This window comes from Rhincodon typus, chromosome 1, assembly GCF_021869965.1.
Source record: "Rhincodon typus isolate 14 chromosome 1, sRhiTyp1.1, whole genome shotgun sequence".
Lineage (NCBI taxonomy): Eukaryota > Metazoa > Chordata > Chondrichthyes > Orectolobiformes > Rhincodontidae > Rhincodon > Rhincodon typus.
This window is the reverse complement of record NC_063332.1, coordinates 74,763,256-74,784,665: the sequence shown is the minus strand read 5'-3', so window position 1 is coordinate 74,784,665 and position 21,410 is coordinate 74,763,256. Positions and strand designations below refer to the sequence as shown.

General features: G+C 38.8%; 3 protein-coding genes across 7 annotated transcripts in view; 1 reads left to right on the top strand and 2 right to left on the bottom strand.

Annotated features, from left to right (window-relative positions):
• ppat (phosphoribosyl pyrophosphate amidotransferase) overlaps nt 1–2,223 on the bottom strand; it is a 61,384-nt gene extending 59,161 nt beyond the window's left edge. Inside the window, exon 1 of the mRNA XM_048595643.1 lies at nt 1,931–2,223. Within this exon, the coding sequence (XP_048451600.1) occupies nt 1,931–2,058 (128 nt within the window). The 5' untranslated portion in view covers nt 2,059–2,223. The remainder of the gene's footprint in view (nt 1–1,930) is intronic.
• paics (phosphoribosylaminoimidazole carboxylase, phosphoribosylaminoimidazole succinocarboxamide synthetase) lies at nt 2,219–14,538 on the top strand. Of its 5 annotated transcripts, none has more exons than XM_048595684.1 (10): nt 2,219–2,268; nt 3,017–3,058; nt 3,451–3,648; nt 3,734–3,912; nt 6,853–7,032; nt 7,113–7,226; nt 9,217–9,300; nt 10,506–10,686; nt 12,703–12,861; nt 13,989–14,538. In XM_048595684.1, exons 2-10 carry the CDS (start codon nt 3,043–3,045, stop codon nt 14,147–14,149), a joined length of 1,272 nt encoding a protein of 423 aa, XP_048451641.1. In that variant the 5' UTR covers nt 2,219–2,268; nt 3,017–3,042; the 3' UTR covers nt 14,150–14,538. The 5 variants fall into 5 exon arrangements, with proteins under 5 accessions (XP_048451641.1, XP_048451618.1, XP_048451625.1 ...); XM_048595661.1 differs by lacking the exon at nt 2,219–2,268 and adding an exon at nt 2,429–2,536; XM_048595668.1 differs by lacking the exon at nt 2,219–2,268 and adding an exon at nt 2,504–2,554.
• A 1,953-nt stretch (nt 14,539–16,491) lies between these two features.
• The window catches only part of lonrf1l (LON peptidase N-terminal domain and ring finger 1, like), a 47,206-nt gene continuing 42,287 nt past the window's right edge, over nt 16,492–21,410 (bottom strand). The window contains exons 10-11 of the mRNA XM_048595634.1: nt 18,573–18,722; nt 16,492–17,795 (exon numbers count right to left, since the gene is read on the bottom strand). Of these exons, the coding sequence (XP_048451591.1) occupies nt 17,631–17,795; nt 18,573–18,722 (315 nt within the window). The 3' untranslated portion in view covers nt 16,492–17,630. The remainder of the gene's footprint in view (nt 17,796–18,572; nt 18,723–21,410) is intronic.

The following is a 21,410-nucleotide window of genomic DNA, read 5'->3' as shown; positions in this document are numbered from 1 at the left end:
CTGCCATCATCACCCATTCTGGCTTACATGAGACTCCATATCCACAGCAACGTGGATGACTCTTAACTGTCCAGTGAAATTGGCTAGCAGGCCACACAGTTCAAGGGCAGTTAGGGTTGGGTAAAAAGTGCTGGCTGAGCCAGTGATGCACAGAACCCATAAATCAATAAATAAAAAGTCTCTTTCCCAAATTGATAAGATAATTTAGTCCTTACTGCTGATGATACTGTTTTTCTATTGCATATAACGTGTAAAGCGTTTACTAGAGGAACCTTGCAAAGGATCTTTTTAGTGAGTATCCCATATATTGTAAACTAAGCATCAGATGGGAGTCAGTGTTGTTTTATTCTATCAATAAATTTTAAAACAGTATAGCTTCTGTAGCATATATTACATGTGATGCACTCTGGAACACAGGCCAAGCATAATTGCTAGCCAACATTTGTCACAATTGCATTGACATTAATAGCCTTCCAAATGCCCATTGATTTTACAGTGAGCTTCGAAAAAAGTAAAATAAAAATCAACATCAGATTTAAATAGGTTATTTTAATTAGTGGTATGCTACATTTGAGTTTTCAAAGACAGCTAGAAAATGAATTTCTTGCATTAGACAATTAAAAATAATTTGTGCGAGGACCATTTTTGAATTGTTCTTACAGTTTGGATATTTAAGATTCTGCTTCTACATCAGCTTATGCACAATGCCAACTTGATCAAATCTGTGCCTGTTAGAGATATATTCTAGTCAACTTATTTTCAGAACAGAATTACATAGAAATGCAGCAGAAACTAGGGAATGGTCAGGAGTATGGAATTTACTAAAGTAATTGATGAAAACAGTAAGGATCAACTTAAGGAGAAACTATTTAAGTATAAGTTTGTGATATACTGAAAGGGTTAGAAGTAGTTGTGGGGGCGTAGGAGGGAGTTTGTAAGCAACAAAGACTAGAATGGACTAACCAGTTGGGCTGAATGAACTTAGGAGCTATACATTCTGTAGTTCTAGAATGGTTAGGGGATTTCAGCAGAAGATATGGTCAGAAATGATCAGATGTCTCCACAGATGCTGCCAGACCTGCTGAACGTTTCCAGCAATTTGTTTTTGTCAGTTTTTATTTGGTAAGAACATTATTCTGGAGAATTACAAAAAATAGTTATAAATACACATCTCATCCAAATACAGAACTCTAATAACTTCTCATCAACGACATTTCATTCATTTCTTTTTCATACAACTTACTGGCATATTAAAATACAGAGTACTGATCAGATAAGAAACTCCCGAATATGTTTTTTAGAACTCAATGTTGAATTAAACGAACGTACTGACAAATATGTAAAGGTTGATGAAATTTGTTACTTCAGATTGACTACTTTAGCTAAACATTTCCTGTGCGACAGAAATAATTCGAGGATAATTATACTAAATTGTTGGGAGTGCTTTATTTTCCCCTGGAGAATAAACAGAAAAAAAAAAATCAGCGGCGTGTGTCTCGATATAAACAGTATCATAAAGCAAGATTTTTGATGGCAGACAGAGAACTCCACAGAAGTTGTGATAGTGTTAGGGTTTTAAGGAGAAACTACTATATGTTTCCAGCATCATTTTTAAATCTCTACCTCCTTATGGCATTTCTGCATTGTTAAACAGTGTGCTTAGAAAATGTTAAGTCAGTACAGCACTTTTCTCTGCCCAGTTTAGTGCCTTCCCGATCCATAAGAACATAGAACAATGCATGCCCATCAGCCCACGATGTTGTGCCGACCTATTATCCTACACCAAGATGAAACTACCCTACGTTTTACTATAAGTAATAGCAGAACCAACAACTCCAGCAGAACTCCAGTTATCATAATGTTTCTGTATTTGTGGATGGAATCTGTGCTGCCTAGGCTGCAGCAGGAGATCCTGCTATCTCAGTGTTACCTGTGCTGCAGTGCCACCAACCCGAGGGCGATAACATGAGGCACGTCCAAGTGAGTCGGCCACTCGCCAGCAGCGACGCAACCAAACACGCCACACTCCTCCCGGATCCCCGATTCTTCAAACTCCATGCCAGTTCCACACTAGCTACCTCAACGATAAGTGGGTGAACAAAACCCCAACCCATCCACTACCAGACTAACTATTTTAAAGTAATACACTCACTCCCCCCACCTCATTACCTAACTCTCATTCTTTATCTCCCTAGCTCCCAGGAATCAACACGTGCTTCGCTACTCCCGCCACCCCCACCTCTCACGGACCGCTCCAAAACGTCGTGGGTGTGTAAAATAAGTACATGTATGCATATAAATAATTTGTCGTTGTTTTTAGAACTTATCATGTGTGAACGTTAGAAACTGATGATCAATTTGTTATATATATATATATATATGCCGTCCCTTCTTTATGCAAACGTGTTCCTTTTATTGCTGACTCTTCGCCACTCCCCTTATCCCTCTCGTCTTGGTACATCTCATTCAAACTTCGGAACGTTCTAAAACCGAACGCGCGGCGGTTAGAAGCACAAGATCGTGAGAGGGGCCTACGGTAGGAGATTTCGGCCTGGTGTGTGGGTACATAGCCATGAGGTTCTCGGGGTGGAGAAACAAGGAGACGGTAGTGGGAGTGTGTGGGGTATCTATGGAGGGTGGGCAACCCCTCGCTGGGGAAAGGGATCATTGAGGTGTACACCGGGGTCGGTGGAGAAAGAGGCTGCATTCTGTGGAAAGCACATTGCGCCCTGTTGCCTGTTTGTGAATTGCAGCTTGTGTGCTGAGTCGCCACCAGAATCTCTGCATGTGTTGTTTTAGTCAAGCACTCTTGACCTAATTGTTGCTAATAATGCAGCAGTGCGGTTTACGATGATTTTTGTATAAATACAACGCCAGGACTGGAGGCATCTTTTTTCGTAATTATGAAGAGTGAAATGAAGGATGGGTTTGTACTGCGTAGGTTTGGGTGTATAACTTGATTTTAGTGGCTTATGTTTTGCTTATTTAAATAATTTAAATACTTTTTTTTTTAAAGTTGTAGACTTGCAAAGTTTTCCCAAGATGGAGAAGTTTGGAGGTGAGTAAAATTTAGAAGTTCTCTCTTGGATTAACCAATAACATCTCGTCATTTAACCGCGACCGCTTTTATTTGACGGCTCTACTACAGTATTTACGGTGCTAAAATCTCGTAAAGAGAGGATTGGAACCACTGTTTCGAAGTTGTACCGCATAAAATAAAACGACCAATAGACCCTCGGTTGTAATTGCATTGTTGCTATTCATCTGTCAGTGCTTCCGAGATGAATTTCTTTTGTTGAAAACTCAGTAATATGTTATTACATTCAGCCTTGTGATTTTAAAAAAAATGCTTTTTTTTCCACTTTTTAAACCAGTCAACAATTTAAAAATGTTCACCTGGTTTAAAAGTGAATGCTTTCACGTTTTAAACATTGCTTTTACTTTCTAAAGAGCTGAAAATTGGAAAAAAACTGAATGAAGGAAAGACCAAGGAAGTATATGAACTGTTGGATTGTCCAGGGCAAGTTCTGATTCAGTCCAAGGACCAGATTACAGCTGGAAATGCAGTCAGGAAAGATCAGATGGTGGGCAAGGCTGCGATATCTACTAAAACCACTGTTTCTATCTTCAAACTGCTGCAGGATGCTGGTAAGACTTTTTTGCTACTGACATCTGGCAGGAGATGTGCAACTTCTTCTGTAATATTTGTGTTAATGTTTTTTTTTCTCTTAAGGCATAAAGACTGCGTTTGAGAAACAGTATGGGGAAACAGCATTTGTGGCAGCAAACTGTCAAATGATTCCTATTGAGTGGGTCTGTAGAAGAATTGCCACTGGCTCTTTTCTGAAGAGAAATCCTGGTGTAAAGGAAGGATACAAGTTCTGTCCTCCAAAGATGGAGATGTTCTTTAAGGTAGCTGTAACACTCTTGCTGCTATCAATTTTGATGTGGTTGAGGTGTTTATTACCACTTTCTAGTTGTATGAACAAAACTTTGCTTTTCCATCCATCTCTAGTATCCCTCTTGAAATCATTAATCATTTCAGCTTCTCTAGTTTTGTAAGCAAGGCAGCTGGGGTCTTGTGTCAAAACTGTGTATGCCATATTACAGACAGTCAAGAACCACCATTTCTGGCTACATCCTGTCCACTAGCAGGACAAACTCATTGGGTGGTTGCACAATGATACAGAGCTGGAGAGAGAGTTGCCTTTTGGAATCTGAATATTGACAGTGAACTCCGAAGTCTTATGGGATCTGGACAACACTAGCTTGGAAAATGTTACGATGACAAGCATGTGCAGCCCCGGCTCAGTCTGTGTCCCTCAATTTTGAACACTTTGAAAGAAGTAATGAGGGTGGTAACGGCAGAAAACGTATCTTGGTTGGGAGATGTCATATTCAACAGCAAGATTGGCAGGTCTGCAGCTCAATGAACCAATGAGGGGGAAGAAGAAAACTATTTTAACCTCATTAAAAGTTAACTTTGTCGCAGGTATATCACTCCATGATGGTATTTTGAGTGGCACCAAAAAGTCATCTGAGAATGACTTCTTGGTGTCACTCAAAATACTATCATGGATACCAGTCCTGTCATCATGTTTGAGGATATTGTCCATTATGTTGTATGGCACCAACACTGTGCTAAAAGGAACAAAAACAGAAGTTGCTCGAAAAGCTGAGGCAGGTCAGGCACCATCTGAAGAAAACAGCAAAGTTAATGTTTCAGATCTGGCGCCCCTTCCTCAGAACCCTAAAAAGGTTAAAAGTGCTAAAAGGGACAGACTTGAACACTTTGGGTAACTTAAAACTGAGCACACATGAGGCCAGCAGGAGAATTGTGGTGGAATACAACCTGTAACCTCATGACCACAACGTAACCTTATCAAACCACTTTCATTAAACCTGGCTCAATGAAGGGTGTTGTTGGTTTTTTTTTTCGTTTTTTGCAACAAACTGATCAAGTGTCAGCTTTGCATTCCTGCCAATCCAGTCACAAATGATGACAAGCAGTTAAATGACTAACAAGCTCCATAAATGTCCCCATTATCAATGATGGGGAAGTCTTAGCTTCCTTCTAATGGCTGAAGATTAGCATCTTTTGATGTTGGAGATATGGGCACAGGGTGGTGGAGACATATCTAGCACAAAGGAGGATGGTTGGGGTTGTGAGTTTAAAGACTTCACTGCAGAAATCGCTCGTTGTGGTATCCTAGACCTAACCATCTTCAGTTACTCCAGCAGTGACCTTCCCTCCATCATAAAATCAAATGTGCAAACTTTCCAAAATGTTTAACACCATTCAGGGCTTCTCTGATACTGAATAGTCCATGTACGCTTGCATCACAAAGTGGATAACCTCCAGCCTTGAGCTGATAAGTGGCAAGTACGATTTGCACCATGCACAGCTATGAACAAGAGAATCTGCTATTGATCCTTGATGTTCAATGGCATTACCATTGCTGAAATTTTCTTCCCCCCACTTAATATCACCACCTGCTTTCTGCGCGCGCCCCCCCCCCCGCCCGCCCAAAAATCTTCAGGGTTACCAGTGACCAGAAAAATAAATGGGACCACCTGCTAGTCTAAGAGTAGGCTAATGGCTGTTTATTTTACATTGAATAACGCCACTTTTGACACATGCATGGCTACCATCTTCAAGGCACGAGTCAGGAGCATGATGGAAAGCTTGCCTAGCTAAGTGCAGCTCCAGCAACACTCTGACATAGCAGCTGACTTGATTGGCACCCTATCCACATTTTCCATATTCATTTTCTTCACCACTGATACACGGTGGCAGTAGTATGTAGCATACGCAAGATGCACTGCCTGCAGTAAGTCTCCACAGATCCTCCAATACACCTTCTTCCAAACCCTTGACCACTACCTCTTAGAAGAACGAGTAGTTGACATAAGAACACCACCACTTGGGTTCCGAGTTGCACACAATCCTGACGTGGAATTGTATTGCCATGCCTTCACTATTGCTGCTCAGTATCTTGGAACACATTCTCTAACTATGGTGTGGGTGTTTCTACACCCCAAAGACCACAATGATTCAAAAAGGCAACTTTCACCACCTTCGAGGCAATCAGTAATAGGCAGTAATGCCTACATTCCCTGAAATTTTAAAACCAAATGCAAATCATCATGCATTACACATCTCAATCTTGTGCTTTAAGATCATGAAATTTTGTACCCTCGTTCCTGTATCTTCAGCAATTGGTAACAACTCTTTAGAGACAGAAACTGCAGATGCTGGAATCTAAGGCGGACAAATGAGTTTGGAAGAACACATCAAGCCAGGCAGCATCTGGGGGAAAGGAATGGTCAACGGTTTGGCTATACTCTTCAGGACTGGGTGTGGGGGTTAGGGTGCAGATAGTGGGGGGAGGGATGGAGGCGGAAAAGTGGACACTGGTAGTTGGTATGACCTGTTTGGTTGATGGGAGGGGTAAATAGGTAGGTCACGTGGCTGTAGTAGCAGGTTTGTTTCAAGGTGTGCTTGAAGGGCTGGAGGTCACAGCAGTGTGGCAGTGAGAAAGGGACTCCCTAGGTTCACTTCTGAGGGAGGCAAGAGATCTTCTTCAAAGTGGGCATCCTTTGATCTATCTTGCCTAAGCTTGTCAGCGAGTTATTTTTAAACTGAAGATTCTGGAATGGGACTTGAACCCATGATCTGAATCTTCAGAGCACGCTACCAACTGAATCATAAGATTTTTTTGAGCAAAATAAACCTCTTGTTTCCATGCAAAAATAACCTTTTCAAATGATTAAATCTCAATCTCGTGCTTTACGATCACAATTTTGTCTCCTAGTTCCTGTATCTTCATAAATCGAGAGCTTTTCTTTTAGGATGATGCTAACAACGATCCACAGTGGTCTGAAGAACAACTAATTCAAGCGCAATTTAACTGTGGGGGATTGCAGATTGAACAGTGTGAAGTAGACATCATGACTCATACCACTTTGGCTGTGTTTGAGATATTGGAGAAGGCATGGGCCACTCAAGACTGTACTCTGGTGGATATGAAAGTAAGTTGTTAACTTTTTACAGGTAAAGTAGTATTGATTTCTTCTAGTGAAATAATTTGGTTTTCATTCCTTTTTACCAGGTAGAATTTGGAGTTTGTGCTTGTACCAGGGAGATTTTACTTGCAGATGTCATTGACAATGACTCATGGAGACTATGGCCTCAGGGGGATCGAAAACTGCAAAAGGACAAACAGGTGTGTTTTCTTTTGTGGGGGTGGAACATGGATTGACTTCAAATTAAGTTTTATCTCCGCAGTTAGGAAGGAAAGCCTCTGAGAAACGGTTAAATATAAAGCCTCAGCATCTGTAAAGTTTGATAGAGTTATCAGACTCCGTGTAAAATTACTATGTCCTGAAAAAGTACAATAAGTGGCAAAAACAGAAGTTGCTGGAAAAGCTCAGCTGGTCTGGCAGCATTTGGGAGGAAGAAATCAGTTAACGTTTTGGGTCCAGTGACCCTTCCTCAGAACTGATGGTAGCTGGGAAAACGTCAGTTTATATGCAGAAAATAGGGAGAGGGGTGGGGTGGGGAGTAAACAATAGGATAGAGCCTAAAGAGAGAAGAACAGTTGGACAGACAAAGGAGTTGATAACGATTCGTCTGGAAGGATGAATAGTTGATGATGGGGACTGTTAGTGACTAACAACAAGTGGTGTGTAATGGCAGGCTAAGTGATAACACATTGTCACATAACAACTCCTTTGTCTGTCCAACTGTTCTCTTTGGGCTCTATCCTATTATTTACTCCCCACCCTACCCACCTCCCTATTTTCTGCAGATAAACTGATGTTTTCCCAGCTAAGATCAGTTCTGAGGAAGGGTCACTGGACCTGAAACGTTAACTGATTTTTAAATTTTTATTCTTCACAGATGCTGCCAGACTTGCTGAGCTTTTCCAGCAACTTCTGTTTTTGTTCCTGACTTACAGCATCCACAGTTCTTTCAGTTTTTATTTAGTACAGTATGTGAACTTGGACTTGGCCTCTTCTGATTCCTGTTGTCATCAGGTTGTCCGATTTGTATCGCAGAGGTAAAATTTATTATGCTGGACCTTGAACTCTTTAGCCTGCAACTTAGATATGCAGGTACTGTTGTCTCCCTAGGATGGACCTCTGTCTATCACTACAGAAATTATAATCATGTTTTGAAGAAATCTGACCTTCCAATTATTAGGTGAAATAATGATGGGGCAAAATTTTTATTCTTGTTTTAAATTCTTTTACTAAGCCTATTGAACAGACTTTTTCTTTGACCTACAAATATTTGCTTCATATACTTGTCTCCTGTCACTCTCCTCCGAGTTACAGTTCATTATAGTAAACAGTCAGCAGTTGTTAACAAGGTGTAGAGCTGGATGAACACAGCAGGCCAAGCAGCATCAGAGGAGCAGGAAGGCTGACGTTTAGGGCCTAGACCCACCCACCTACGAAGCCTCTTCTAAGGATGCCTACCCTGAAGAAGTTCTACACCTTGTTATCTCAGATTCTCCAGCATCTGCAGTTCCTACTATCTCAGTCAGCAATTGTTACCAGTTTCCAATGGGTTGCTTCCCTTACTTTTCCAGGACTTTCACTGAGGCTTACATTATGTAAATTCCTTCCCTCTAGCTCCAGGCTAGGTTAATCTTAGTCTCCTTTAAATTCGCACAAATTCAGCCTTCTGTTTTTTTGAGCATGAGCTCTTGCTCACATTCTGCATGTTGGAACATAGCATTTTCTCTGCTGCTGCGTACAACACGGAGTGATGTGATCTCTTGATCTTCAGCTGTACAGCTCTTGGATGGCTGTAGAACACACCAAATCACAACTGCTGTATCTGAGATATATGTGGATTTATACAACAAAGCCTGTGACCTCCTCTTAAACGTGAATTCCTTCTTTTCCCCATGGCAACTTGAAATGCATTAGCATTGTATTCCGATAGAAATGGTAATTAGTTCTGTTAGTTTCCAACTCCCATTCATGTAAATGGATTGGTATTTTTGACCACCAAGATGGGGTTGTATTTGGGAAAAAGTTTGGGAATCTCTGTTCTATCATGAAAATATCTTTTAAACTTTTAAAAATACTTTTTCTACAGAGATAATATCTGAGGTTGGCAGAAATTGGAGACTGTTCTTCCAAGGATGATAGAAACTTCCGTTCAGTTGGTTGTGGAACTGCTGTCATTATTTTGTTTTTCAGGTTTATCGTGATCTCAAAGAAGTGACACCTGAAGCCATACAAATGGTTAAGAGAAACTTTGAGTGGGTGGCAGAAAGAGTGCAGGTATTGTCAAAAGAAGTCTGAAACTGGCTCTATTACTGCTGCCACTGACTAACTGAAGTAGTAAATAACCCTCATTCATACAGATCTTCATGGGTTATCGGTATGTCAACCTGAGGCTTCATATTTCTTTTAGTAATTTTGAGATGATTAAAGCCATCATCCTTGGAACTTGCCCCAGTCTGAGTGAACCAAACTATTTTTCATTTTGTTGTAATGCTTGATGCTGAGCCCACTTCCACTTTTTCAAAGTTTGCGTCCTACCTTCCTAACACCTGGTGCTGTGGCTGCTTTCTCTTTGACCCAAGATTCTAAAGACATTAAAGATACAAAAAAGTAACAGTAAGTAAACCACGTGCTGAGAAATGAGAGAACTCACCATTTGAACATATCTAAACAACTGAAGTGATTTTAAAAAGTGAAAGAACAGTGGATGCTGGAAATCTGAAACCAGAACAGAAATTGCTGGAAAATTTCAGCAGGTCTGGCAGCATTTGTGGAGAGAAAGCAGAGTTCATGTTTTGGGTCCAGTGACCCTTCCTCAGAACTGATGGCTAGGAAAATAGTGGTTTTTATGTAGAAGATGGGGGATAAGGAGTAAATTATAGGGATTGATTTGGAATGATTTACGTTTTTTATAAAATTGTTATGGTTTTTTTTTATACTCCTACCCAAAAGTTTGTTTACTTCTTACCCAGAATCTTTTTTTCTATATCTACCCTATTAAGTAAAATTATAGCTTGTTCTGCCAATGTAGGCTGCAAATCCACTCTTGAGTAGAATGTTTCACATTACTTGTGCCCAAAATATTTAAATCCACACTTTCAATAAAAGCTTAATTTCAGTTAGTCATAACCCATAAAACTCTCGCCCCACTGATTACTAGCCCCCCATATTTATACAACCAATTCATACCCAATTAAATCTTAATTAATATATCCTTAATAATATCTGTTCCCTTGTTCCTTATGGTCTCATGGCATTCCTTCACACCACGTTACATAATAACTCAGACTGTGACTCAAGATTGTTTGTATTGAAATGGTAGGGCAGTTTTGTTGTTTATGCCTAAAATCTGCTGGGATTTTTATAAAGACCAGATTCACTTGACTGATATTTCTTTTTCTCTTTCTAATGGGTATAGTCTTGCCAATTCACTAAATTATTTTTTAAAAATTGACTTTGCCATTGTTTAAATATCCACCTAGGACTTGCTGGTGGCAAAGACCTCTGGAAGAGTGGTAGTGATTATGGGATCCCGTAGTGATCTTGACCACAGCCAAAAAATTAAACAAGCTTGTGCAAACTATGGTATACCATGTGAACTACGTGTTTCATCCGCTCATAAAGGAACAGATGAAACACTAAAGATTAAAGCAGAATATGAAGGTAAGCAGAGAAACAAGGTTCTGAAGAAGGGATACTGGACCTAAAACATTAACTCGACTTTCTTCCCACAGGTGCTGCGAAACCTGCTGAATTTTCCCAGCAGTTTCTGTTTTCGTTTGACTTTCGGTATCCGCAGTTGTTGGATTTTTTTTTTAGTAAATATTTGGTGTTGATCACGTTTGCGAACTTGCTGTGTGCATATTGACTGCGGAGATTTCTAAATACAACATTGTTTGCAATGAAATTCTTTTTTCTAAAATAAAAGTCAGCATGTTTTGGAGTGTTATCACAAAAGGGACTATAAATAAGTCCTCCGATGACCATGATAAATTACTTTGAATTGCACTGGTGTGTAGCCTTTAAGAAGGCTCTTAAGGTGAATGTTTTTTGGATGCATGAATAAAAACCGTTTAACTTTGTTAAACACACTACAGTACACTCTATAAACTATTTGATCTGTATTGCTTAGTCATTTTCAGTTACTTACAGTTGGGTCAACTAGACAATCCTAATTTTTTTTTCACAAAACATGCTTTTTTCTTCACTTCCAACTATCTAACTATATTGTCACAAATTTAAAGCAAGCTACCACTGTTGACTATATCCAGGATTGCGGTTTTAATGCTGAAAAGCAGTACTGAAATATTGCAGTTTGTACTCGTTTTTAGAAGATCATACAAACCAATTAAGAGCAGGAATAGGCCTCTCATTCTTACCATTCAGTAAGAGTGTGCTTGATCTGATTAATCTTTGACTACAGTACAACCTGAATAATAACAAAAACAAGTTGTGCACACTTGCATGACTTTCAACCAGATGGCAGATTGTGCCCATGCTTAAATTCAACCTTATGCTCCGTAGAATTTGAAATAAGGCAATGAATTTAATGTTGAATATTATAAATAACATCACGCTTTTGCCAGTTTATAGTCTCCCAACCTGTGCAGCTCTTAAAAGCTGACACTGATTTGGAGAATTCAAGTTCACTGTGCTTTTCCAGTGTCTGGATGCAATGATTGCTCATTTTGAACTTGACTCTTAAAGTGCAACAAAAAGAGCAATATATTCATAGAGCATTTGAGTATGATGTAAAACATGCACATGTTCCCTGAAAAACTGACTTTTTTTTAAAAATGCCGGGCATCTTTACGATTTTAAAACATGTGGATCTGTTCCCAAATGCCTTTAATCTTTTCAAGTTGATCTGGTTGAACTCAAGATTATTTTTGCTTGTCAAGACAGCTAACTTAGCTGGGATGTTTGAAAAGAAGATGACTTGTATGTTCCAAAAACGCAATCACGTGCAATACACGTGATCTTCTGGGACCTCTATTGCAATCCATGTGATTTAGTGTCTATAATTTGATTTAGATTAGTATAAAGAGGAGTATTGTCTTTTTTGATGGCATTCTCCACTAATGTGATAAGCAAAATTCATTACATTTGAAACACTTTTAAAATGCCTGGCTTAACTTTACAAGAGGGATGGAACGGGGCTTAGCTATGGAAAACATTTGGCCTCCATCAGTGTTGCTGTGATGTAGAATTAGTGCTCAAACTGGTCTTCTGTCCAGTACGGCTGCTGTGAATATCTGTGCTATGTAATTTTCTTCTGCATATTTTAATTACTTTCTTTTTCTGGACAATCATCTCTTAAATAAACTGCCCAGACAGAGCTGTTAAAGATGATACCTTACCTTTCTATCCCTTTATGGCAGTAATGGAAATGTGCAGCACAGTTATAGCTTGCCTGCAAATAGATGTCAGTTCCTATTTCCAAGGCTTGATTTTGGTTTTTATATATATGATTGTTTTCAAGTCTTATTCTTCTGCACCTGAAAAGTTTTGGTGTCTGGGAGGCAGACGATAGCAGGGGTTTCTGATTAGATTAATTCTTTAGTTCTGTACACATTTATCTTCTATTTGTTTATCTGCTTAATATTGCATTTGAATTGGAATTTAAAATGTTAATTATTTTTGTCTAGATCACCTGTATTTATTTTTTGAATTTTTTAGGTGATGGAGTTCAGACTGTATTTGTTGCAGTTGCTGGTAGAAGTAATGGTTTAGGACCAGTGCTGTCTGGAAACTCCACTTGTCCTGTAATAAACTGTCCTCCCATTTCTGCTGATTGGGGTGCTGAAGATGTTTGGTCATCACTCCGCATGCCTAGTGGTAAGTTCTGCAACATGATGACTATTTTTTTAATGCACCTGTCTGATATGTGCTTTCAATTTAATAAACAAAATCTATTTAACCTTTTGTCCCCTACCCACACATCAGATTTGTCTGTCCATAATTGTTCAATATTTGTCAAGTAGTCAGCTCCTGACAAGATAAAGTCTACACTCTCTATTAAGAGAAAACTGGTTGTTTAATTAACCTGAGGGTCACCGCTACTTTTAGAGATTGAGAAGGAAGGTCCTTCATCATAACCTCAGCCAGTGTTGAACCCATGCTGTTGGTGTCACTGTACTGCAAATGAGCTTTCCAGCCAACTCAGCAAACTGATAGCTACGTGTAGTTATTACCACCATGCTAAATGGGATACACCCAAGGGTAGTTATATTCTGCAACTCTTCCAATATTTTCAGTACTATCTGTGGCAGTTATGCCACCACTGGTCCTTTTATTTCCTGTTTGTTTCCTACACAACACACGTCCAACTGCTGTGTGAATATGAAAGTTTGTCCAATTCAGACGTTGCTTTGACTTCTTCAGTGTCCTTGAGTTTTGGGGTTTTAAAAAAAAATTCAGTGGTCTGGTAACATTTGCAAATGGCTTAAGCTGTGTTTGCTGCAAAAGAAACTGGTTGCATTTGGAGACAAGTGGTCACAACTTGCCTCGGGTGATGTCTTCAGCTGTTTTATCAACTCTTCTTTCCAACAGTGGAACTGTCCTTTTTTTTTTTGACAGTTGCTCCAAAAGTAAAGCAGCTTAGTATTCATTAGTCTCTTGGATGGGTGGAGCTTCAAGAACTGTCAAGTTTCAGAATATCCAGGCCAAAACACTTCATTCCATCCCACCCCAACTTCTATTCAGTGTAACTCCATTTGCATCATTAGCCAGAATTTGAATCAAACATTCGGGACTCAGAATTTGTGCTTTTAATCACCATTTATTGATCCAGCTATTCCAAGTGGATAACTTCAGTATTGAGTGCTGCTTAATTACTTTGCCTTTCAAAGAAGATGTGCAGAAGTAAACGTGTATTGAAGGAGGTTGGGCTACTGGGCTTTTTGGTGTGCTGCCTGTATTTATTTTCTAAATTATACCATGCATCACTTTTCTTTTCCCCCCAGGTCTTGGCTGTTCCACTGTCCTTTTTCCGGAAGCAGCTGCCCTTTTTGCTGCTCAGATCTTTGGTCAGTTCAATCACTTGGTGTGGGCAAAGTTGCGGGCAAACATGTTGAGTACTTGGATTTCTTTAAAGCAAGCTGACAAGCAGTTGAGAAACCTGTGATTAAATAAGTGTATTACTTGATGTTTTCACACGTACAATTTTGGAGTGAAGATTTAATTTTTGAATTAAAGTTTGTACCCAGTTATCTAATTTCAATCCTTTCATTTCATTGTATTGTTCAAAGTTTAACAGATTAATGTCAATTATCAATGCAATAGATTGGAGAAGTGAACTGTACACTACTCCATATGTGATCTTTTTATTGCAACAACCTTCCTCTTTGTATTGTGACCGTGTTGTTACAGCAACATGTTATGGACTGCTGCTACAGAATCAGTTTGATTTTCCTCATTTTATTCTATGATCTAAACTATTACAATGGATTTTTTTCAACTGAATGAGCCTGCTTGAAACTTGCTTTAATAAAGCATATGTTTAGAGAACTGCAAGTAGCGTTGGGCATTTTCTTGTGGTGTAATTGCAGAGTTGATCAGACACTGCTACTTTAAAATAAAATTTGCATTCAAGGGACGAGGATGTCACAGGCCAGGTGGGTAGTTATTGTCCATCCCTAACTGCCCTCAGTTAAGTCCACCACATTGCTGGGGTCTGGGAGTCACATATAGCCCAGACCAGGTAAGGATGATAGTTTCCTTCTATAAAGGACAAGGGTTTTTTTCAACAGTTGACAATAGATTCATGGTCATTGGATTCTTAATTCATTCAACTGCAGGCCTCCAGAGCTGGACACTTTTCCTAGGAACAGGTACAAAATAATGAAGATCTGAATTGTCCCACTGACCTATTCCACCTAATGCTCACTCTTTCTCCCTGAGAAAGAGACAGTCTTCCCATCTCAGATTTTGGTCCACTCAAAGCTGCATACTGATGCAGTTTGTTATTCTTCCAATACTTTACTTTCTCAACTTCATTGGCAAATTTAGCCACAATGCCTTTGATTTTTCAGCACAGACCCCTTTAGAACACCACTCTCATTTATGCATACTGTATTGTCAGCCAGTCTTGTATGTTATTTCCCTACACCACGATTTCATTTGACCTGTCTGAAGACCAAGATGAAATCTATCAGAACCTGGAGACTTGACTTGCAACTGTTTTCTGGAATTTATTAAATTTCAATTGTGATTAGCTCATTATTCTGAAGTTGAAGGATTTTTCCTTTGCTCTGGGGTTAATTAATCAGGGAAAACCCCTTCAGAATAAGGGGCAGGTCATTTCCAATTAAGGTGAGGAATGCCTTCAAGCAGGGTGATATATATTTTTAGAATTCTTGAGCCCAGAGGGATGTAGATACTCATGTTCTAGTTACTGATGACATTGAGAAGAAAGTGTGCTGGATTATGACATGGAGTTTGATGATCAGGTGTGATCTAGAATAGCAGAATAGGCTTGAGGGGTTGAATATCCTTTGCCAATGTTATGTTTCAAGAGGGAATACATATGATTAGAGATCTGAGATCTATCATTACCAGGCGTTAAGATTGCTGAATTTGTATATTGCTGGTGAACATTCCTTATACATAAACATATCCTTGATGTCACTAGAAGGATGCTGGGTTTACTGTAAGATGTTGCAATATGTTGCTTAAATGCTAACAAAATCATTTGAACAATCCATGTTTACATAGTGCTTTTAACACGTTGACAATTGACATGAACATTCAATTCTATAATGACAGCATGTAGAAAATTAAGCAATCAAAAGCTTTATCAAAGCAGTAGGATTTAAGGGGGTTCCAAAGTGAGGTAATAGGCTAAAAAGGTTTAAAGAAGTAATGCCAAAGCTCAGGACCAGACCGCTGAAGACCAAGCACTAATGACAGTTCAGAGTAGGGATGCTGAAGAGGTCATAATCAGAAGAACACATATCTTGGAAGATTGGAGGACTTTACAGATACGGGGAGGTTGGAGACCACACAGGAATTTTAAAACGAGCATGAGAATTTCAAAAATCATAGCATAGCTTAACCGAGAACCAGTGGGCATGTGAAATAGAGGTGATGTGTTGACAGGACTTGGTGAATCTGAATGCATACAACATACCAATTTCTCCAAGTTCCCTTTCAAACTCCTTACAATCCTGATTTGAAACTACAATACTGTTCCTTCACTGTCACTGGATCAAACTCCCTATTAGCACTGTGGACATCCTTACACCCACAGATTTATATGGTTCAAAACAACAGCTCACCATCACCTTCTCCCGGGTAATTAGGGATGGGCAGTAAATATTGGCCCAGCCAGTGATAACTGCATACTGAGAACAAATGAAAAAGCTCTCAAACTAGATGTTAAACATCTCATGGTCTTCAATATATACCAGCACTAAATTGTCAATGAAAGTAAAATGTGATTTTATTCTAACTACATTACACCACAGGTTTTCATTTCTGATCTTTAGTTTATTCAAAAAATAAATATACAGTTCATAGCTAAAATTTTGTAGAAACCTTTTACAAATTTACAGATCAGAAAGGCAATGCCTGGCATAATCACACAATGCCAGCACATAATTGCAAAGAAAATACAAGTCATTGGAGCAAAGATACAAACTATTACAACACTAAATGCAAGGATTTTTGCTTTTTAAAACAAAAACAGACTGTTCATAATTTATTGCTCAGACTGATTAGCAAAATGTAATCTGTATTTGAGCCAATAATTTCAAGTCTAAAAACACAAACTGTATTAAGGTTGGCCTCTAATTTATTAGGATAATAATTTTCTTATGGTATGCAATTAGTGCACAGCACAGTTATACCGTTTCACAGAATTGGAGAATCTTGCCTCAGAATTGTATGTGACATATGTCTGACGTGATAATAAGTCACACGTACTAGAAAGTCCCAGTTTTGATAATTGGTTTTGTGTAGAGTTGGTCAGTTTTGACCATGTAAAATTGTGACGTGCTGAGGAAAGTGAAAACTGCTCGTCGGCTATCTAGTTGCTCTTGCTGTAAAGTGTGTGTATACTGCCAACAAGTGAGGGCACATGATGCACAGCTATGCCAGGGTCAAATAACTAACTTGCAACATGTCAGTTTCTCACTATGGGTCGCAGGGTTGCCAGCACCCATACCATAGCAATATTTTGCCAATTCAGGATAGGTAATGGCAAACTCAAATTATTTGTGGTAATCAGATGGAAGTTTCCAAATTTCTAGTAATTATATTGCTCAAGGACCAGAACACATCTATTGTGCTTTGAACTCTGCATCTAGTACTGCTAGTTCAAGTAAATCAGTATAATTTCAAAACTAAGTATAAAAAAAAACATGGAATTTCTGTCTGTTCAAAATTTCATAGAAATGGAGTAGTGGTTCGTCTGTCACAAACCTTTCTTGGGAGGAAATAAATAAGGTCAGTTTTCTGTTAACAGCATATTTTGCAATTCTTTTCAAGACTACATCAGCTATTTGCATCTTACTGAAATCAGCACTGCATATGAAAAGAACAGCAAACAATCCAACCACAGTTAGAAAGAGGATTTTATGATCCTTGAAGCAAGTCCCAGCTGATTGTCACTTGGATTGATCTCTTGCATTGGAGAAGTATGTCAAAATCTTCTGAATTTTGATTAAGCGGTCCTTCAAGGATGTCATAGACAACACAGAAAGCTGATACTTGGGATCCACAGGAAGAACAGCAAGAAGCCACCAACACCAAGCAGGCCCATTTGGGGGGTCCTACATACACAAATATTGTTTAGGGAAAAGCATTTGTTTTCAAAATCACCAGACATTCTATAATGTTTTACAGCCAAATAAGTAACTTCAAAGCGAGGTAAGTATTATAAGATAATGCAACAGTAAATTTTCACAATAAGGTCCCCTGAAACAGCAAGATAAATGGCCAAATTATAGTTTTGGTGATGATTAATGGATATTATTGCATTGTATGGTTTTTCAAACCCCTAAGTGTTAAATTTAAAGACAAAGGCTTACAAAAGGTCCCAGTATTTCCAAAAATTAAAGACCATGTATTTAAAATAAACTTATGCTAACACTACTTAAAGCATCATGACTACAAATTTTTAAATCCGTTAGAAATTTAACTTGCATCATCCATTACTCTGGAGTATTGTGTATTTCCCTCCCTCTCCCACTAAATTCATCGCTATTAGTTATCACAGACTTGGCACCTAGGATTTTTCTTTCCAAACTCCTCCATCTTGCTTCATCTGTACTACACCTTCAAACATCTCCTTAAGGTTACATCTTTACTTTGCCCTTTGTAACTCAAGACTTTCCCACCCTGCTTAGCTCATGTGTTTTCCATCACTTGTATAGTGTCATGGTGCAAAACAGTTGGTACTATTTTTACCATGACTTGTATCAGTGTGAAAAGAATTTCAGACACCCACACGGTGGCTTACTAATTTCAAATAAGGTTGATAGTACCAAAGTGCAATATTATTCACCATGGCAACCACCCTAAAAAAAAACAATTGAGAGATGCAATACCTGTAAATCTCTCTCTCTCTCTGGAATTGGACCAAAGTGCTGAAGGATTTGACTATGGAACCTACTCTTCAAGTTTTGAAACCATTTGCAAGCTTGTGCATACACCTCATCATGAAGATCTATAAGTTTATCCAATTCCTCTCCTGTAACCTGCAAACAAATACAGATTTATATTTAAAATACAGACTAAAGAAGTGGTGACAAAAACTGCCATTGTGTTTCACTGGAATACAGGGTACATGAAATTTGAGAACTGTGAAGCTATGACAACTACAGTAATAACCACGAGCCACACTGTACTGACATTATTACAGTATATTGTAACTACATGCATGATAAACAAAACCAAGTGCTAATTAACTATCTGGTTGAAACTTAACACAAGAATGTACAAAAATATTGATAATTCTATTCTGACAATATCAAAATCATATAGTTGAGATACAAGAAATCTAATTATGAAAGAACAATTTTTTATACTGAGCTAGCTTAATAAAAATGCTGACCAAAACCTTAAAGGCAAATTAGTATACAAAACAAATGGCATTCTTGCCAACATCACTCATACTGGAATCGAGTCTTGTTTTCAGGACCGTATCATTTTGAAACAAGAAATCAGGCAACCAATTGCCCTTTTTTTGTACAAGACGTTTTCTTGGAATGCAGAATTTTAAATGCACAACCTCTTCCTTTTAAACAGGGATCCTAGTAACATTCCCTCAAAACAGGAAACATCTTTTCCAGATCTAAGCCATCAAGACCCCTCATATATGTTTCAATCAAGTAGCCTCTCACTCTTCTAAACTCCAGCAGATACAAACCTAACCTGTCCAATGTTTCCTATCAAGATAAGCCCGCCATTCCGAGTTAGACTGGTTAACATTCTCAGAACCATTTCAAGGCATTTACATTCAGTACCTTGGAGCACGGCCTCCCTATTTTTGAATTTAATTCCTCTTACAAAAATAACATTTTTTATTAATCTTCCTAATTATTTGCTGTACTTGCAAATTAGCCTTGTGCAATTCAGCACTGGGACAACCAGATCCCTCTGCATCAGAATTCTGCAATTTCTCACCATTTGAATTTTGTTTTTAATTCTTCTTGCCAAAATGGGTAGTTTCACATTTTCCACATTATATTCCATTTGTCAGATCTCTGCCCACTCACTTAACCTATTTCTTCTTGTCCTTCTTGTTACAGTTCACTATTCTAACTATCTCTAACTATTCTAACTATTAGGAGGCCTTAACCCAAGAGGTATGACTCTCCTGGTGCACAGAATCCAAGTAGACCCTGCAGTTCAGCCTCCAGCTCCACTCCCAAGCGGAAGCCGATCAAACTTCACTTATAGCAAATGTGTTTGTCTTGAATCGAACAGGCATTCAGGAATCCCTGAGGCTGTGCCACATCACCACCATCCTTAATGTATTCTAATCTGCTCCTTAATTTTGTTTTTACATATTTATAAACCTTACCATATTTCTATAATATTTTGTACCTTAGAAACAGAATAAACCTCAGTCACCTACCACATAATCAGCAAATAATTTGCTTTTTCTCTTTTATAGAATAGCAACTAATTCTTTGAGGGTGAAATAGTTAGTGAAAGCAAAAGGACCACCTCCTTTCCTTCCTTATAAACGCCCAACTCCCACCACACTATTTTAAGTTGGCTAGTTTTACATGCTTGTAATATAACAGACTCATCCGACTCTTTTGGGGAACTGGTTTCAGCTGCTGCTTCAATTAGCTACGCCCAACTGCTTTTCCAGTGGACACCATGTTAAAATAGCTCAAGGTTAGTAACTTTAGCAAGCTGGAGTTCAATGTAACCAAGTGTAGGGTTATCTATCTTGGATCAATAAAAGGATAGATCAGGGTATTTTCTAGATGGTATATTCAATAAAGTGGATGTCCAGAGGCTTGGGGTTCAGAACAATAGATATTTAAAATGGTGTAACAAACAGGTGTAGAAAATAATCAAAGAAAGTAACAGAATGCTGGCGGGCCCTCGCATGGCACATTGGTAGTGACCCTACCCATGGACCAGGAGGCCCAGATTCAAGGCCTACCTGCTCCAGAGATGTGTAATAACAGCTCTAAACAGGTTGATTAGAAAAATAGGTTAAATTTAAATAAAAAGTACGCTGGTCAGCCCTCTTGTAGTGCAGAGGTAGTGTCCCTACCCCTGGATTGGGAGGCTCAGGTTCAAATCCCACCTGCTCCAGAGGTATGTAAAAACATCTCTGAACAGGCTGATGAGGAAAAATAGGTTGAATAAAACAAAATAATGTTGGCCTTTATATCTAGAGGACTGGAGTACAAGTATGCAGAAATTATGCTTTGTTTATACAAAACCCTGGTTACCCCCCACTTTGAGTCCTGAGAGTAGGTCTGGGCACCACACCTTAAGGAGGACATACTGGCCCTGAAGAAAGTATAATATAAATTTTCAAGAATGATACCTGTATTCAAGGGTTAAATTATGAGGAGAGCTTATACAATTAGGCCTATTTTCTCTAGAATTCAGAGGGTTAAAGGAGTGATCTGGTAAAGTCATCAAGGTATTAACAGGAAAAGACAAGATGGATAAAGACAAACTATTTCCACTGTTTGGGAACTCTAGAACCATGGGGACATAGGACCAAATTTTCAGAATTTCAACCAGAGATGTTAGGAAGCACTTCTGGAAATGGCTGAACTAGTTGCTCATTTTAAGTTGGAGATAGATAATACCTTTGCTCAACAAAAGATTAAGTGATAACACATTGTGGAGCTGGAGGAACACAGCAGGCCAGGCAGCATCAGAGGAGCAGGAAAGCTGACGTTTCGGGT

Coding starts and splice junctions, on each gene's coding strand:
- paics (XM_048595653.1), top strand. CDS start 2,904: ATGAAGAGTGAAATGAAGGATGGGTTTGTACTGC. Junction 2,938..3,016: donor GAAGGATGGGTTTGTACTGC/GTAGGTTTGGGT, acceptor TTTTTTTTAAAG/TTGTAGACTTGCAAAGTTTT. Junction 3,913..6,852: donor AGATGGAGATGTTCTTTAAG/GTAGCTGTAACA, acceptor CTTTTCTTTTAG/GATGATGCTAACAACGATCC.